The 19,659-nt window shown below is 42.8% G+C and overlaps 1 protein-coding gene across 9 annotated transcripts in view; it reads left to right on the top strand.

Annotated features, from left to right (window-relative positions):
- The window catches only part of LOC138739134 (ETS-related transcription factor Elf-1-like), a 154,931-nt gene that overhangs the window by 103,322 nt on the left and 31,950 nt on the right, over positions 1–19,659 (top strand). Inside the window, exon 1 of one of the 9 annotated variants that reach the window (XM_069890638.1) lies at positions 11,599–12,034. The exons of the other annotated variants lie outside the window; for them this stretch is intronic. Within the exon in view, the coding sequence (XP_069746739.1) occupies positions 11,872–12,034 (163 nt within the window). The 5' untranslated portion in view covers positions 11,599–11,871. Of the gene's footprint in view, positions 1–11,598; positions 12,035–19,659 lie in introns of those variants that run through there. 9 annotated transcript variants of the gene reach the window in all.

Genomic DNA, 19,659 nt, shown 5'->3' on the forward strand with positions numbered 1-19,659 from the left:
AAAACTACAGCATGCTGTTGTGCAGAGGGACTTAGGAGTGCTTGTACATGAATTGCAAAAAAAGTTAGGTTGCAGGTGCAGCAGGTTATTAAGAAGGCAAATGGAATATTGACCTTCATTGCACGAGGAATTGAATTCAGGAGTAGGGAGGCAATGTTGCAACTGTATAAGGTACTGGTGAGACTGCACCTGGAGTACTGTGTCCAGTTCTGGTCTCCATATTTGAGGAAGGATATACTGGCTTTGGAGACGGTCCAGAGGAGGTTTACTAGGTTGATCCCTGGGATGAAGGGGTTGACTTATGATGAAAGATTAAATCGTCTAGGATTGTATTCGCTAGAGTTCAGAAGAATGAGAGGAGATCTTATAGAAACATGTAGGATTATGATGGGTATGGATAGGATAGATGTAGGAAGGTTTTTTGAGCTGGCTGGGGAAACTAAAATGAGAGGACACAGTCTCAAGATTCGGTGGAGTAGATTTAGGACAGAAATGAGGAAAAATAGTTTTTCCCAGAGAGTAGTGAATGTTTGGAATTCTCTAACCAGGGAAGTGGTTGAGGCTGCCTCATTAAACATATTTAAAATTTGGTTAGATAAATTTTTACATGATAGAGGAATTAGGGGATATGAGGAGAAGGCAGGTAGGTGGAGTTAGGTCATAAATTAGATCAGCCATGATCGTATTGAATGGCGGAGCAGGCTTGATGGGCCATTTTTGATCTACTCCTTTTCCTACTTCCTATGTACTAAGTCTTCTCTCATCCTTCTTCACTCCAAAGAGAAAAGTCCCAGCTCTGCTAACCTTGCTTCATAAGACTTGTTTTCCAATCCAGGCAACATCCTGGTAAATCTCCTCTGCACCCTCTCCATAGCACCCACATGCTTCCTATAATGAGGTGACCAGAGTTGATCACAGTACTCTAAGTGTGGTCTTACCAGAAATTTGTAGAGTTGCAACATGGGCTCCCTACTCTTGAACTCAATCCCCCTATTAATAAAGCCTTCTTAACTATCCTTTCAACCTATGTGACAACCTTTAGGGATGTATGGATTTGTGTCCCCAAGATCCTTCTGTTCATCCACACTCTTAAGTAACTGACCATTAACTCTGTACTCAGCCTCTGGTTTGTCTTTCCCAAATGCATCATCTCACAATTTTCCAGATTGAACTCCATCTGCCACTTTTCTGCCCAACTCTGCATCCTGTCCATATCGTCTTGTAACCTTGCAGCCTTCATGTCATCCACAAACTTACTGACCCATCCTTCCACCTCTTCACAAAGAGCAGGGATCCTAGAACAGATCTTTGTGGTACTCTACTAGTCACCGACCTCCAGGCAGAATACTTTCCTTCCACTACTACTCTCTGCTTTCTTCCTACAAGACAATTTTTTAATCTACACAATGAAGGTTCCACTGATCCTGTGCCTTATGACTTTCTGGATGAGTCTCTCATTGGGGACCTCATTAAATGCCTTGCTAAGATCCAATGTAGACCACATCTACTGCCCTACCCTCATCAATTTCTTTTGTAACCTCCTCATGAGGCATAACCTTCTCTTCACAAATCCATGTTGACTATCCTTGAGTAGTCTGTACTTCTCCAAATGCTCATAGATCCTATCCTTAATAATCTTCTCCAATATTATTACAACATTTTATCTATTCTCCACAATTTCCACAAACTACAATGTGATCTTATCACCAGACACATCTTACTCTCTCCTCCACATTCCACAGTTACTGGCCCCTTCAGAGCTCCTTTATCTATTCCTCCCATCCCACCAATCACCCTTGCGCTATCTATCTCTGTGATGGCAAGAAATGCCACACCTACTCCTTCACCACCATTTGGGGCCTCAAACAATCCTTCCAGGAAAAGCAGCACCTCACTCGTCATTCTGCATCCAGTGCTTCTGTTATGGCTTCCTCTCCATCTGAGAGTCTGGATACACTGGGAGATAGTTCTTTTTGAGCACCTTTGCTCTGTCCACTCTAATAACATGGACCTCTCAGTGGCCAACCATTTCAATTACACACCTCATTCCCACATTAACATGTCTGACTATGGCCTCATACACTGCAAAACCAAGGCAACCCTCAAATTGGAGGAACAATACCTAATATTCTGACTGTGCACTCTCCAACCAGACGGTATTTACATCGATTTCTCCAATTTCTGTTACATGCCTCCCAGGTTCTCTCTCTTTCCCTGTCCCTGTCTCCTTTCCTTCAGCTCCCCATCATCTTCCCTCTCCATTCAGAGAGCTATACCCTGTCCTATCTCGTTCCAACATTTTTATTTTTTACCCTCCTGCCCATTTCCATCTCTGACCTTTCTCGTCAGCTTGTCCCCTGCCCCCTCCTCTTCTCTCCTTCCCCAACCGTATTATTTGAGTGTCTGCTTGCTTTTTGCTCATACCTTGATGACGGCAAAACCATTACTTATCTTTTACTTCCGATAGATGCTGCATGACCTGCTTGTTTCTTCAGCCCTTCTGTGTATTGCATGACAATCACAGCATCTGCACACTTTCCTGTTTAACTTGAATATAACCTGCTCTACCACTTGCAGCAAGCAGTACCAACTCTCCACCACTTGCAGTAGTTCTGACTGCTCCACCAGGGTCAGCAGTATCAACTGCCCCACTAAGTAAGTTCTTTGGCTTGGCTTCGCGGACGAAGATTTATGGAGGGGGTAAAAAGTCCACGTCAGCTGCAGGCTCGTTTGTGGCTGACAAGTCCGATGCGGGACAGGCAGACACGATTGCAGCGGTTGCAGGGGAAAATTGGTTGGTTGGGGTTGGGTGTTGGGTTTTTCCTCCTTTGCCTTTTGTCAGTGAGGTGGGCTCTGCGGTCTTCTTCAAAGGAGGTTGCTGCCCGCCAAACTGTGAGGCGCCAAGATGCACGGTTTGAGGCGTTATCAGCCCACTGGCGGTGGTCAATGTGGCAGGCACCAAGAGATTTCTTTAGGCAGTCCTTGTACCTTTTCTTTGGTGCACCTCTGTCACGGTGGCCAGTGGAGAGCTCGCCATATAACACGATCTTGGGAAGGCGATGGTCCTCCATTCTGGAGACGTGACCCATCCAGCACAGCTGGATCTTCAGCAGCGTGGACTCAATGCTGTCGACCTCTGCCATCTCGAGTACTTCGACGTTAGGGATGTAAGCGCTCCAATGGATGTTGAGGATGGAGCGGAGACAACGCTGGTGGAAGCGTTCTAGGAGCCGTAGGTGGTGCCGGTAGAGGACCCATGATTCGGAGCCGAACAGGAGTGTGGGTATGACAACGGCTCTGTATACGCTTATCTTTGTGAGGTTTTTCAGTTGGTTGTTTTTCCAGACTCTTTTGTGTCGTCTTCCAAAGGCGCTATTTGCCTTGGCGAGTCTGTTGTCTATCTCATTGTCGATCCTTGCATCTGATGAAATGGTGCAGCCGAGATAGGTAAACTGGTTGACCGTTTTGAGTTTTGTGTGCCCAATGGAGATGTGGGGGGGCTGGTAGTCATGGTGGGGAGCTGGCTGATGGAGGACCTCAGTTTTCTTCAGGCTGACTTCGTGGCCAAACATTTTGGCAGTTTCCGCAAAGCAGGACGTCAAGCGCTGAAGAGCTGGCTCTGAATGGGCAACTAAAGCGGCATCGTCTGCAAAGAGTAGTTCACGGACAAGCTCTCTGAACCCTTCTCCATTAACAATGGCGTGAAGCAAGGCTGTGTTCTCGCACCAACCCTCTTTTCAATCTTCTTCAGCATGATGCTGAACCAAGCCATGAAAGACCCCAACAATGAAGATGCTGTTTACATCCGGTACCGCACGGATGGCAGTCTCTTCAATCTGAGGCGCCTGCAAGCTCACACCAAGACACAAGAGAAACTTGTCCGTGACTAAGTAAATAGCAGCAGGATAAATGGATAGCCAAAAATAGGCATGTGAATTGGCATGGATAAAGTGTATGATTCTATGATTCTGTGAATCAGTGCCATCAGGAATAACAATATAAATTGTGCCACTGGAGGCACCATTGTGCCCTTGAATGAAGTGATGTGGATCGTGCTGTGAGATTCTGCAACATAAAGAGCCTGAAGTAACAGTGAAATCTGAGAAGTAGTATAAACATTGCCTCTAAATGCCTCAGCTTAAATTGTGCACTGGATGCAGGGAAAAACAATGTCTTCAGACATTGCAATATAAACCATCCAACCAGAAGTTATAATATAAAAGGTACTTCCACACATACAATATAAATAGAACTCCTGGGACAGCAGACATTTTCTTTTTTTTTCACCAGAACTCTGCAGCTCCAGTGCCACAGGCTTCATAATATCTTCTTTCATTAGTGTGAAAATTAGCTGTAATTTATTTCATTTTTAATTTTAACGATACAGCATGGTAGAAGGTTCTTCCAGCCTCTGAAACTTCTGCTGCCCATTTATATTCAATTAACCTCTCAACTCCATACATTTGGAGGGTAGGAGGAAACTGGAGCACCTTGAGAAAAGGCGTGCAGGTCACAGGGAGAACATTACATTCTTTACAGACAGCAGTGAAATCGAACCCGAGTTGCTGGCACGGTAATGGAGTTGTGTTAACCGTTATGCTAACTGTTCCACTGTTGTAGAATTGAATTGTAGAATTCATGCCTTCCAATATTTATTGGTTAATCAAATTCTGTATTACTCAGCATTAGAAGCCACTGGCAATATTTACATGGCACTAACAAATATATCATTCATATTTGATTCATACGATATAGCACAGTACAGGCCCTCTGACCCTCAATGTTGTGCCAACCCAAATATTTCTTTAAAAAAAATTCTAAACCCACCCTACCCCATAACACTCTATTTTGTTGCTGCCTAGAAGTCTCTTAAATGCACCTAATGTTTCAGCCTCCAACACTATCCGTGGTAAGGGATTTCGGGCACCCACAACTCCTGAGTGTTTAAAAGAAAACTTATCCGATGCCTCCCTAAACTTACCTCCTCCACTTTGTTCTCAAGTCATCTAGTTTTTGCTACTCCTGCTCTTGGAAACAGGTGCTGGTTGTCCACCCTATCCATGCCTCTCGTAATCTTATAGATCTCTATCAAGTCTCCTAACATCTTTCTATGCTCCAAAGAAAAAAAGTCCCAGCTCTGCTAACCTTACCTTACAAGACTTGTTTTCCAATCCAGGCAACATCCTGGTAAATCTACTCTGCAGCTCTCCATAGCCTCCACATCCTTCTAGTTATGAGGTGACCAGAACTGAACACAATGCTCCCAGTATGATCTCACCAGAGATTTGTAGAGAGCCACATGACCTCTACTCTTGAACTCAATCCCCCATTAATGAAGCCCACCAGCCCATTGGCCTTCTTAACTATCCTTTCAACCTGTGAGGTGACCTTCATGGATTTTGACCCCAAGATTCAAACTGGAGGCCTGTGGTGCGCTGTAAGGATCGGTGCTGGGACCATTGTTGTTTGACATCTATATCAATGATCTGGATGATAATGTGTAAATTGAATCAGCAAATTTGCTGATGACATAAAGATATGAGGTGTTGTGGACAGGGAAGAACGGTTTCAAAAGGGTTTGCAGCTGGAAAAATAGGCTGAAAAATGGAAGATGGAATTTAATACAGACAAGGGTGAGATGTTGCATTTAAAAAGGACAACCAAGAAAAGACATACGCGGTAAATGGTAAGGCACTGAGGAGTGTGATAGAACAAAGGGAACTGGGAGTTGCAGATACCTCACTCTCTGAAAGTGGTGTCACAGGTAGATCAGATCAAATTTTGTATTTATTGTCAGTGTACATACATGACATCACATACAACCTTGAGATTTCTTGAATTCCCAGAACATATGTGGATAATTTACTGTGGAATGTCACTGTATACATCTTAATATTTTAATGTTTTATTGTGTTTAACATCTATTCTAACTTATATAATTATATTTATGTACCATAAATATGCTCCGGGATCCTAGAGAAACACTATCTTGTCTTTACTGTGAGAGCATGGTATGAACGATAAATTTCAATCCCGTATGCTGATTCATCTCCATCCTTTATACAACCCACTACCGTGGTTTCGTCGGCAAATTTGTGTTATTGTTGTATGAGCTACACAGTCATGTGTGTAAAGTGAGTAGAGCAGGGGTCTAAGAACACAGCCCTGTGGTGTTCAGGTACTGATAAAAATTGTGAGAAGTTCTTACTAATCTTCACTGATTGTGGTCTGGATAGAGATATAAAGAGAGATTTTGGCATATTGGCCTTCATAAATCAAAGTATTGAGTATTGGGATGTTATGGTAAAATTGTACAAGACATTGGTGAGTTCAAATTAAGAGTATTGTGTGCAGTTTTGGTCACCTAATGACAGGAAAGATATCAAAAAGATTGAAAGAGTACAGAGAAGATTTACTAGGATGCTGCTGGACTTCAGGAACTGAGTTACAGGAAAAGGTTAAACAAGTTAAGACCATTCCCGGGAGCATAAAAGAATGAGGGGAGATTTGATGGAGGTGTTTAAAATTATGAGGGGGATAGACAAGAGTAAATGTAGATAGACTTTTTCCACTGAGGGTCAGTGAGATACAAGCCAGAGGACATGGGTTAAGGGTGAAAGGGGAAAAGTTTATAAGGAATATTATGGGGAACTTCTTCACACAGAGAGTGGTGGGAGTGTGGAACGAGCTTTCAAATGAAATGGTGTATGTGGGCTTAATGTTAATTTTTTAAGAAGAATTTGGACAGGTACATGGATTGGATAGGTATGGAGGGCTATGGTTGGGGTACAGGTCAGTGCAACTAGGGAGAATAATCGGCATGGACTAGAAGGGCTAATGGGCCAGTTTCTGTGCTGTATTGTTCTATTCTCTTATTAGGTTTTTTCATTCACAGAAAAAGCCCAACTGTAAAGGCAGAGATTCTCCACCCTTCCACCGGGAGACTTACCTTCAAGACGCTGACTGTAATCCCTCTTGGGGAAGGATAATCAGTAGAGTGCAGCGCTTTGCTGCCAGACATGAATGTACAGCCGCTTGTAGCGGCTAGTTTGGGGCGGACTCATGACGCTATCAGCCTGTGATCCATCTCCCCACTCACCCCTCTCCCTCCATAACCCGCCACAGGACAGGGGCGGTTGGTGGGGGCTGTCAGATCAGGGGGTGGTTAGCAGGGGGTCATCAGGGGGTGGGGCCTCACTGGGCTACTTTGGTCTTTGGGGCTGCTCTTTGCAGCTCAAAATGCGGCAGAGCAATGGCCACCTTCCTTACCCATAATCACCCACGCTGCTGGAACTGTTCTGGGAAACACAGAACAGTTTCAGCTGCATGGGAGATTATGGGAAGGGAAGGGAAAATAGCCATTGCTTTGCCGCGTATTTATGATGGGTGGCACCATGGAACAAGTTGCTCCGGAGGTTCCACTCAACATGAATACGGTGCAGAAGCAGCCTTTTAGGGCTGGTCTATGAAAGATAAGTTTTATATTTTCCTTCCTCATGCGGAAGCCTGGCATGAATGGGTCTATTGACTCAAGAAGCATCTGTGCTAGAGTAATGTGCAGAACAATTGCCCAAGAGTCATTACAAACATGGAATCAAAATTAGCCCTAAACCTCACTAAGTATTTCACACTCAATCAATTGCTTTTCTACAGTGTAAACCATGTACAAATGTAAGTAAATGTGGCAGACAATTTGATCCAATTCCTTGTATAGTTTCACGGTCACATTTCCTAGAAACCGGCAGGGTGCAAACTCCATATTTGTCATTGGTTCTCCGATGAAATTTGTTCTCTGTGCAATACTCCAGATATGGGGCTGTTTTCCTTTCCCAAGTACCCATTTGGGAGGTGATTGAACATTTTTTTCTAAGAGTTGGCCAGGAAACCTTGGAGCCCAGCATTTGCGAGAGAGACTGAGTAAAGTCCAAAAATTGATACTCAATGGAGGTGAAGGTGAAATAAAAAAGGACCAGTAGTGTGTTTGATATGGGGGTGGGGGAGGTGGCATTGGGAGCATCAGGCCAGCTGTTAAAGGAATAAAGGATGAAAAGTGTGCCACAACATTATGCAGGGGTTTAGTTCAGAGTGGTAGGAAAGGGGATTAGTGAAATTTAGCAAGAATGAATAATTGTAGAAAATGCCTGTTGAATTATCCAGTGACACAAGCAACCAAGAAGTGACCTTAAGCAAGTTTCACTCCAGAAAATAATCAATTTCCAGTTTCAAAACTTTGAGTAAAGCTTTCATACAAATGAATTTTTAACAATGTGTCAACTTAACAAAGAGATGGGCCAAGGGGTTCAAGATCTCACCAAATGGAACATTTCAAAGGGGTTAAAGATCTCACCAAATGGAACATTTCAATGCTGCACTGAGTTGTCAGTCAAGGTCTGGGGTACTTGCAGCACCAGAGATCTTGCACCAGTGAGAACTTTAAGATCTGGGCTAAATCTCTTTATTGAGCAGATTAACCCTTGCTCCCTTTATTGAGCAGATCGGTAGCTCATAGTTGTGTTAAGAAACACATTTCCAGAAACCTGAAGATACAGAGCATACTGTCAGTGTTGCCTTTTAACCTTAGAGATAGATTAAAGTCCACATCAACACAGTCTCATGCATTTCAAACTTTTTCTTTCTTTGATGGCTTACCAGCTATAAAATTGCTACCTGGAGACTTCGAAAATATGTTGAAACCTTGTTTGAAATGATAATTGCTCAAGTTTAATCTTCTTCAGACTTGACAAGTCAGTAATGTTTCATTTGATTGGCTAGAAAATGGATTATTTGCAGAAGAAAGTCTTAAGATGGAACACAGATAAGATCAGACTCATGGAGATACAAGTAAGGTTGGGTTCATTTGTGAAAACACCTTGAAAATTAAAAGAAGACAGTTTAAATATGAAATAATTAAAAATCAAAAAGTGAAAATGGGAGATGAAGAGAAGAAGACAAATTATGATCTGTGAGACACAAGTTGCAATGTTCTCACTCACTCTGGTTTGAGATTAATGTGCACAGCCTCATGTTCCAAACCATGCATGTAGATCCATACACTCTATTCAAGTCCACATGCAAGATTCCAATATGCTGTTTAGGATGAAGATCACAACCCCAAATGCCAGTTCATTTGCCTACCTAATGCGCACACACAGCCTTGACTTACTTCCCACATGCACAAACATGATTTGCAGTCCACAAGAACAGTACTCTGTATGAGTTAACAGCCCTGAGTCTGGAACAACACACACTGAACTGAGTTCCATTCCACATGCACATCCCAAACGTTATGGTCCACAAGCCACTGAGCAAAAATACACCACCACAAGTTTCAGCTATACACATAACCTCATGTTTCAGTCAATAGTTTTAGCCTCAAGCAGACCCATGTGTGTAGCCCATGTTCATACTAAACTCCAAGATCTTCCCATAATCATAAAACTCATGTGAGGTCCACAGGTAGGGATCTAAGTTATAATCCACATACACAATCCTTCTAGAATCCACGCGCCCGGTCCCCAGGTACCGAGCCACGCGCCCGGTCCCCAGGTACCGAGCCACGCGCCCGGTCCCCAGGTACCGAGCCACGCGCCCGGTCCCCAGGTACCGAGCCACGCGCCCGGTCCCCAGGTACCGAGCCACGCGCCCGGTCCCCAGGTACCGAGCCACGCGCCCGGTCCCCAGGTACCGAGCCACGCGCCCGGTCCCCAGGTACCGAGCCACGCGCCCGGTCCCCAGGTACCGAGCCACGCGCCCGGTCCCCAGGTACGAGCCACGCGCCCGGTCCCCAGGTACGAGCCACGCACACAGTTTCAAGTTACCAGTCCAGGCGCACTGTCCCCAGGTACGAGCCACACGCACAGGTCCAAGTTACTAGTCCATTCACACAGTCCTGAATTACAATCCACGAGCACAGTCCCAAGTTCTAGTTCCCAGGTACAGTCCACGTGCACAGTCCCATGTTGTATATTAATAACTTGGATTATGGAATGAATAACTGTGGCCAAGTTTGCAGACATCATGAAGGTAGATAGAGGAGCATGTCCTGTTGAGGAAACAGGAAGGCTGCAGAAGGTCTTAAACAAATGGGCAGAAAAATGGCAAAAGGGGTGCAATGTTGGAAAGTGTATACTCCTGCACATTGGTAGAAAAAAGTGAAGAGGCAGACTATTTTTAAAAAATGGGTCCTCGTGCAGGAAAGATTGAAGGTAAACTTGTATGTTGAGTCAGCGGTGAAGAAGGCAAATGCAATCCTGGCATTCATTTCAAGAGAAATAGAATAAAAGAGCAGGGATGTGAACTTGAGGCTTGATCAGGCACAGGTTTAAGAAAGGATATGCTAGTGTTTAAGAGGTTTTGGAGAAGGTTCACAAGGATAATTCCAGGAAAAAAAGGGTTATCGTATAACCATATAACCATTTACAGAGCGGAAACAGGCCATGTTGGCCTTTCGAGTCTGCACCCGTTCACTGTACCAAGATACCATGAAAATCTTTGATTTGGGTGCTACCCAGGCCAGTCAACCTCGACATAGGACTTTAGGCAGCGCAAGAATAAAAATATAGCATTACAAACAAAAACGAAGGCACAGGTGCGAGGAGAAAACTTCAACAGTGCAAGGAATCATCTTATTCAACAGAGAAAAAGAAACTGCCCTTGAGTATTTTCAAGCTCTTGAACCATTTGCCTAAGCCAAAAGAGGTTTGCTCATTTTGCTTCCCCAATGCCCTGGTGTGGGACAAGAGGGCACAACTTCAGGATTGAAGGGTGTTCGCTAAGAACTGAGATGCATTGGAATTTTTTCAGTCAGAGGGTGATAAATCTGTGGAATTTGTTGCCACAGGCCATTCCTGACTGCTGCAATTTAAATAAATGTACCTAACCTCCATCAAAAGTTAATCTTTGAGGAATATGCTCCCTAAAACACTTGGAAGACGAGCACAATGAGGTGACCGTGAAGAAGGCAACATCTACCTCCACTTTCGGAGAGGTCCAAGGGGATTTTGCATGCAGTCAAATCTACTGTCAGATCTCTGCAGGTGGACCTGTATATACTAACTTGGTTGCATCACAATTGAATGCCCTGAAACGCAGAATGCTGCAAGAGGTAGCCAGGTCTCATTATAAAGAACCCCATCACCCTGCTTTTTTTTCTCCAACCATAAACTATACCAGCATAAAAATACCTATCTGCACTATTGAAATGCCTCTTTTCTTGCACCAAATGTAACTGAATTTTTATCATCTTTCAATTCTATTCATCTCTTTACTACATAGGTAATTTCAAGATTACCATTGAAGTCACTGCTTGGCTGCAGCAAGTAAGAACTTTGGTGCGCATGTTATTAAAATGACCCCCCTCCCCCCCAAAAATCACTACTTTTCGAATAAATTGCGATATTCGCTGAAATGATCAGAAATGAAGAGGCAGTGGACGTGGTTGGGGGGCAAAAACGCCTGGCCCTCCCCACGGTTGGCTCCTTGTGATCAGGGGAGCCGAGCAAAGGGGGCTCGCTGCCCGACGGGGACTGGGCGATGCTTCACCCAGTGGAGCCGCTGACTTCACCAGCCGCCGCTTCACTCTCACATGGATCGACCTTTCTCCAGGAAGTCCAGCAAAACATTGGCGTCGACCATTGCACCAGACGCTGGAGGTAGCCATGCTCCAGCCCCGCCGAGCCCGACCACGACCCGGGGCACGGGGTGGCGAATGCGGCCACCTCATCGCGGTGGGCAGCTGACGGAAGGGACGCCCGGGCTCCGGGCTCGCCGCTTGCCCTTGGGCCGGAGCCGTCGGCGGGGTGGGAGCCGAGTGCGCTTCCCGCTCCACCCCCGCCGAGTGTTGCAAAGCTTTGGTCTGCAGCTGATTTCCGGATGGTTTCCCCCTTTACTTTGGCTTCGGAAGACTGCATCATTTCTGGATCCCTGCAGTTCGAGTCCCCGGCCCTCTTTTTTGGGTCATCTGCTGAGGGGCGGGTTAAAATGGCCACAGCCCTTTACGAGGGACGTAACCAGCTGGATCTGTTGATAAAAGCAGGTAAGAACTCGGACTGGAAGTGGTGTCAGGGGGGAAAAGGGGTGAGATCCTGTTTGAGGCAATGCACATGAGAGGGGGAGGGACGGGAGCAGTTAGGAATTTTGAGACCAGGAAGTCAGACGTCTGATGAACGAGTAACATTAATGCAAGAGTGGCTGAGTGCAAAGTGGAGCAAATCCTTATGGTTGGTGCATCCGAGAGAGAGCATTGTTCGAAAGCTGCGTATTTGTAGAATGCACTATTTCCAAGCAGCACTCCTCGGTGCCAGGTACTCAAAACAGTCGCACCGTCACTATTCTACCCTTTCAACTCCCATCCAACAGTCTCCTGAGAAGTATTTCCCATCACTTCCAGATATTTAGAACTTCAGAAAGTTTTGTATGATATTTGATTCACTTTTTATTCCCATATCTGGACTTCATTCCCTGGAGCTGAGAAGAATGAGGGGAGATTTGATTTGCGGTGTATAAAATTATGAGGGGTCTAGATAGATACACCAGGCTTTTTCCACTGAGGCTTACTGTGGTGGTTGGCGCGATGCGCTTGCATTCCCAGCGACCCATTGTGATAGTACAGATCTATCACCAATGTACATAGTGTATATAGTTACTGTATCTAGACTGTGCTTACAGCGATTGGCTGAGAGCTAAGCCACACCTATTGTTTGGGCCTTAAAGGGTTGTGTCCCTAGCCAGGTCGGATCATTCCGGACTGGTCGGCCACCTGTGAAGAGCTCCGGTCTTTTGCTAATAAAAGCCTTGGTTTGGATCAACAAGTCTTTGGTTCTTTCGACGAGCTCTACACCCATGTTCCAATCTGACGCTGCCTGTCAGGAGTTTGTAGGTTCTCCCCTCGTCTGCATGGGTTTTCTCCACTTTTCTCCCACTTCCCAAAGATGTGCGGGGCTAGTATTTGGGTCAAATGGGCTCGTGGGCCAGAAGAGCATGTTACCTTGCTGTACCCCAAAAAAAAGGGACTTGGGTGAAAGGTGAGATGTTGAGGGGGAACTTCATGAAACAAGTGAGTGGAATGAGCTGCCAGCTGAATTGGGGATTGAGGGTTCGTTTTTTGAAGTTTAAGAAAAATTTGGATGTATATGGTTAGGAGGGGCATGGAGAGCTATGGTCCAGGTGCAGGTCAATGGGACCAGGCAGAATAATAGTTTGTCGTGGACTAGATAAGGCCGAGGAGCTTGTTTCTGTGCTGTAGTGTACTGTGGTTTTATGGTGTCATCAAATATCTCATTTATTTGCTGTTTATCCCTGGTTCTGGATTCCTCTTCCTTTTCTTCCTTTACTGTGCTCTTTAAAAATCACTTTTTTTCCATTGATCTCACACTTGTCTAAGCTTCTCTTCTGGGGCATTTCAAAAAGGTGGAGGTACCAAGTAAATTGTTCAATAACAGAATAAAATGTTTCTGGTTGAATTTTGTGTGGAAAGCAAATTATGACAGGTGAATAAGATTGTATGTGGGGTAGTGAGGATGGTATTTTAAAGCAGGAAGTATGTGATGTCACATAATTTAAGCTCGCCTCTGCTATGTTGACTGGATGATTTCAGCTCTGTCTCCAGTAGATGCAGTGCTCAAGATTTCTGCAGTGTCTTGCTTATGATTTCTGATGTTCTCAGCAAAATCACAAAACCCAAAATTGTAGGCTTCTTTATCCAGGTGGTGAACAATTACCTCTTCGATAATTTGTGCAACCACCATCAGCGCCAGAGTGGTGTCTGATTTTTAATTATCTGTTTCTGCTTCTACTTGAGTGGTTGATTGTCCTGTAAAACATTGAGTTTAATAAATGGATTTTTCAAAAGACCATCAGGTGTTTGAGTTGCCTCTAACTCTTCCAAATCTCCATAGGAAGCCATACTGATTCCAAATTCATTTTAAGTGATCAAGAAATCAAGCTTTTTATTCTTCAATGCCATAGGTTTATTTCAAGAGCAGACAACAACAAACTTGTCCCATTATTAGACCATTCAATGCCAAAATAATGCACAAGGTAAAAGAACTTATCAATGGAGAAGTGAGAATGATGATGATGTGCTGGCATTCTTGCTAAACTCTTCTTGTAGTGCATCTCCATTTATGTACACTGAATTAATGTCAACACAAGTTTCCAAACTTAGCACAGTGTGCGAAGTACTGGTGTCTGCCAAAATAATGGGCAGCTGATTAGAGCTGAAAATCCTACCCTTCATACATTGATTTGTCTTCAGTGGCAATAGCAAACAGGAGTAATCAAATGCACTTTCTTTCTAATTCCAATTATACTCTCATGGCAGATTATTTATTACATTTAAAATGTGCAGAAATGTATTTTTCAATAAACATATTAGTTATTATTTTGGCAGAATTTCAGCTTACTGCTGTAAGTTTTTAGAAAAATCAAATAATTTGTATATTTTTCAGCATCATTGTAATTAATTATCTTTTTATTGATTTTTGTTTTATTTCATCAATCAGTTGTGCTGATATTGAGGGTAACCAGCTTTGAGGAATGACTGACTTTATTATAAATTCAACAACTCTTTTGGTTCAGCTTCTTGTGATGACCTAATTGTACTGTTGACTTAAGTTGCATAATATTTAGATTGAGGATAACACTTCCACTGCAGGTCAAGATGATAAATGCTATTTTGAAAATACAGTAAAATGCCTGGTATCTGGAATTCCAGCAACTTGCAGCCTCTAGCAACCATCAAAAAAATCAAGGAAAATAAATTAAAAAAATTTAACTAAATAAGAATAACATTATTTGTAAAAAATATATGTTTAAAATTGTAAAAGTAAATGTTCTCTGAAGTAAACAAACCTTTGATGAAGATGGGAGCAAGTGGGGTGCATGGTTACTGTTGAGTTTAGCGCAACATTGTTACAACCCCATTGACTAGGGTTCAAATCTGGCGCTGTCCGTAAGGTGTTTGCACATTCTCCCCATGTCTGTGTTGCAGTGGTTTCTTCTGGGTGCTCTAGTGTCCTCCCACCCTTCAAAATGTGCCGGGGTTGTAGATCAATTAAATGTAATTGGCTGGCATGGGCTTGTGGGCCAGAGGACCTGTTACCATGGTGTACGTCTAAATTTCAATATTCAGCCAGCTGAGTGCTTTGGTTGTGCGTTGCTCATAGCAGCTGTTTGAATTCAATTGTGTGAAACAGTAATGGCGTCGTCCAGGATGAGGAGCTGGTTGATGCCACTCGCCATTGGGGTGACACTCACAGTGTCTCCTTATCTCTGCTTAGTAAAAATCATTCTGGTCAAAGGCTTCTTCTGTAAACTTGGGGGAGGGGGAATTAATTATCTATAATTTTATTGTTCATCTTTTGGGTGGCTCCATGGAGGGAGAGGAACCTGCAGATGCAGCATCAGTTAAATATTTTCAAATAATGTGACTGAAACTAAGGTAAGTTTGTTCAGTACAAGTTTATTTTTAATGCAAGTGTATTAGTTAAGCATTGTGAGAGCAAGTCTCAAGCAACCACGGAATACACTTATTCAGCATATACCAATTTCCATAGGTACCAGATACCAGGGGTTTTACTGTATTTGAACAAATAAGAGTTGAGGACATTTGGCTTTGAATGTTACAGCATTTAAGTGCGCATGTTTTAACCAGTTTACTACCTTTAAAGTTGCAAGTGATGCAAAATATATTTTTTTATCTGAGCTACAATTTAAAATCATGCCGTTTATCAACAAAATGGCATCAGCAAATAAATCGAAGGGGAGCATGTGTTTCATAGCAAGTTGTCCATTAGACAGCAAACAAAGATGATTCATTCAGAAAATTTAGAAAGTAGAAGAAACATTAACAACATCAACTTCTTCCAAAAAATAAAGTAATTTCTTCAAAAAAATGCAGTGAGTAGAGAATATTTACAGATAAATTATGTGCACAAAATCAATCTCAGTCATTTGTGTTGTCTCCAAGCTCGGTTAATGAGCGAATTACCCACTCATTTCCATAGTGTCTGGTTGTAGCATTGTTACAATATGTAGCTGTTTTTAAAAGTATTGAGCTGATGAATTTATTAAGGAAGAAAGGCTTGGTCAAAGAAGTGAATTTTTGAAGGCGCTTTAAAGAAGTGTTGTTTAAAATATTTTACAGAATATTCAGTTGATGCCGTTGCGGCATTTATTCCCCATTCCTAACTTCCCTTGAGAATTGATGATAGGCTATCTTCTTGAACAGTTGCAGTCTTTCTGCTGAAGATGCATCTACAGCGCTGTTGGGCAGGGGAATTCCCAGATTTGGATCTGACAACGATGAAGAATTTGAACTATGTTCCAAGACAGGATGGTGTGTGAGTTTTAGGGAAATCAGCCACTGATGAAGTTCTATGCACCTGGTGGCATTGTCCTTCATGGTACCATATAACCATTTACGGAGCGGAAACAGGCCATGTTGGCCTTTCGAGTTTGCACCGGTTCACTGATTTTGTGCGCCTTCTTCAGGCAATGGTCCCGATGGGTTTGGCCCTCGAATTCCAACTTCAGTGGCTGAATTATTCCGTTATTCCACCTTGGCAAACTCCAAGAGTCTCTTTTGCAAAACCACAGGAGGACTAATTTGTGGACTAATCTGAGTAGGTAACAAATGAATTTTGTAGATGGGGCAATACCGTTAGCATAGCAGTTAGCGCAACGCTGTTACAGTGGGGTTCAAATGCCGCACTGTCTTCACGCTCTCTCCATGTCTGTGTGGGTTTCCTCTGGGTGCTCTGGTCTTCTTCCACAGTTCAAAAAAATGTTCTGCGAATGTGTTTGGGCTAAAAGGACCTGTTACCATGCTGTATGTCCAAATTTAAAAAAAAAAACAAAAAATAACTCCAAATGCTGTAAAACTGGAGTAGTTGGTTCCTCCAGGATTTTGTGCGTTGCTGCATTTTGTAGATGTTTCAGACTGTGTGCTGGTAATGGAGGGAACAAATGTTTAGCAGAGGAATTTGGAGGGGGGAACCACAAGGAGTTGGTCTGTGGTGGCCTCAGGAAGGGGAATATATTTCAAGTGAGAATTCAAAAGAAGAGGAAGGTTGGTAACAGGTGGTATGATATTCCCAAAATAAGATGGGGCCTTTGATCTAAACATGCAGTCAAAATTAGGAAAGCAGGAGTTGATCTCAACAAGATCAGTGAGATAGTCGTATCATGTACAGGATTTTTTTTTTTAATGAGAGGTCATTCAGGAGGACACTGGTGGGGGTGACAAAACTGAGAAGGTTTTGTGTTGAACAAATGGAATTACTTGCATGAGAAAAAGGAGTTGTAGGACATAACCATCATGGTGTAGATAGAAGCTGGAAGACCTTGTAATGCATAGGAGATGCTCATGTGTGGTTGAATGGGGTGCCAAGGCTGGGTGTAGTTGGACTGGCAAAGTGGTTGCAGAGGTTATTTGAACTGCTGTTAGGTAGGAACTAAAGACTTAGCAAAACTGCATTTTTATTTTTTTTTAAAAGGGAGAAGGTAAGATCTGTATTTTAAAATTTGTTTTAGTTTATGATCATGTGACATTATGACTGATCCAATGCATAAACATGTTTTAGTGTTGGAGTTGTCACAAAGCAGGGCTTTTGCTCAATAGTTCTGTCATTCTGTAGCTGGATGCTTTGTCCTGAAATTTGCAACTGTAATTTCTAATTGACCAATGGGAGTGTGGGATGTGGAGGGATGGAGGAAATAAGCACAATTCAGCCTTGAGAATTTAGAGTTTAGCCAATAATTTAATAGAGTTGGGCATATGGGGGAGGGGGGGGTGAAATACAGCTCATTCTAATTTGAAATATTTGCCTGTATTTTTGATCAACTGGAGGCTGATTACATTTCATAGTAAAGTTATTTGCTCATTGCTGGTATATTCAAAAGTTGAACATAAAATAATGGTCTGAAAATAAGATCAGAAAATCAAGCAGTTTTTAACCACTCAGTTTCAGTGTTTCCTCTGTAAGAATTGCAGAGCCACGCGGACAGAACTGAAGGTGAGTTTACAGGGTAATTTTCAGAATGTACTGATTGGTTGCATTTCTCAGACTTTGATGAACAAATATGCATCCTCTGGTGCCTCCTGCATTACAAATAAGAGGCATCTGCATATTAAACAAGAAGCTTTCCTTCTGAGCCAAAATATGCAAGTGAATTCCTTTGCCAAAATCGGAATAGCTTGAATTTAAAAACACATTTGAAAAGCAGTCCTAATGAGAAGTCACAAGCCGAAAGCATTGAACTTGCCACTATATTGCCAGATTTGTTAACTACTTCCAACATTTCTTGTTTTTCTTTCAGCTTTGCATTACACACAGTTTGTAATTGTATTTTCAATGTGAACAGGAGAGCCGATTTAGTTTCTCATCTCTTCTACGGTTCGTTTCCTGCCCTTTCTTTGAAAATGTGTTTCTAAACTTTCCACTAGACTGCCAAGTTTCGGGTTTAGGCAGTGTCTTTTTTTAAAAACTTTATTTAGGGTTTAGGCAGTGTCTGATGAAAATGTTTCCCTGCATTGTTCTGTTTCCGTTTTTTTCAGCTCATCAGAAGATTGACTGGTGATTTAACACTTCTTTCTGTTAGGTCACCAGTCTATCTTCCACACTGAAGCCAGGTTTATAATCCTCATAAAGTGTGGCATTGTTCTAATTAGCACACTCTTGAGTACACCTTTGAGACGCTTGGCACCCAATGCCTCTGTCTCCTTTCATGTTTCACCTTCTTGAGATAAAAGTCAGTGATTCTTCTTAGTCAAACTACTCTAAAACTCCTGTTATCTGGAATTCAAGCAACTGACAGCCTCAAGCAACCAAAAAAAATTGAAGAAAAAAGATACAAAAGTTTAACATTGACGCATCTCACCATTAGTTTTCCCGTCCAGCAACATGTGGTTGGGAAGATACTAGAGTTGATCCTCAAGGATGAGGTGATGAAATACCTTGAGGTGCATGGCAAGAGAGGTTCAAGTCAGCATGGTTTTTCAAAAGGTAGATCCTGGGGGCGTGGCAAGATGGCGTAGAACAGGGGTGTCAAACTCATTGAAAATTTTCAATAAATATTTAGTTTGGCCCATGACTTAGTCCAAGTTTTTAATTTTGGCCCTCTGTGAATTTGAGTTTGACACCCACCTGTCTTGAAAGGTCCTGTTTTCTGTCTTTCATTTGGCCATTTTTCGTAAGGGGTTTATTACGTGAGTTTGGCGACAGGTCGCAGATGCTAATGAAAGTAAACAGAGGAGGTGGGGGCGATTAGCGGGCTGATGGGTGGGCGCCAACGCATTTGCAAAGCATTCTGGGATTTGTAGTATTAGCTGTGCATGCGCTATACTGGCGCGGCAGCCAGTGGGTCAGCTCTAATACATATTTGATATGATCTTGCGGGCCAAATATAATTATATTACGGGCCAAATTTGGCCCGCGGGCCTGAGTTTGACATGTGTGGTGTAGAGTCTAGACGTGCAATCTCGACTTCTCTGGCCAGACTTTTAAATACCCGTTTTTTAACCCTTTGTTTTCAAGTTTAAATTTTTTAAATTTTAGTTTAAATTATTAAGGAATTATTATGGCCACTAATGGTAAAAACACTAAACCTTAAGTTAAAAATAAGATACATTTTCGAAGTGTTGAAGATCTGGGACATAGA

This window comes from Narcine bancroftii, chromosome 7 (genome assembly GCF_036971445.1).
Source record: "Narcine bancroftii isolate sNarBan1 chromosome 7, sNarBan1.hap1, whole genome shotgun sequence".
NCBI classification, from domain to species: domain Eukaryota; kingdom Metazoa; phylum Chordata; class Chondrichthyes; order Torpediniformes; family Narcinidae; genus Narcine; species Narcine bancroftii.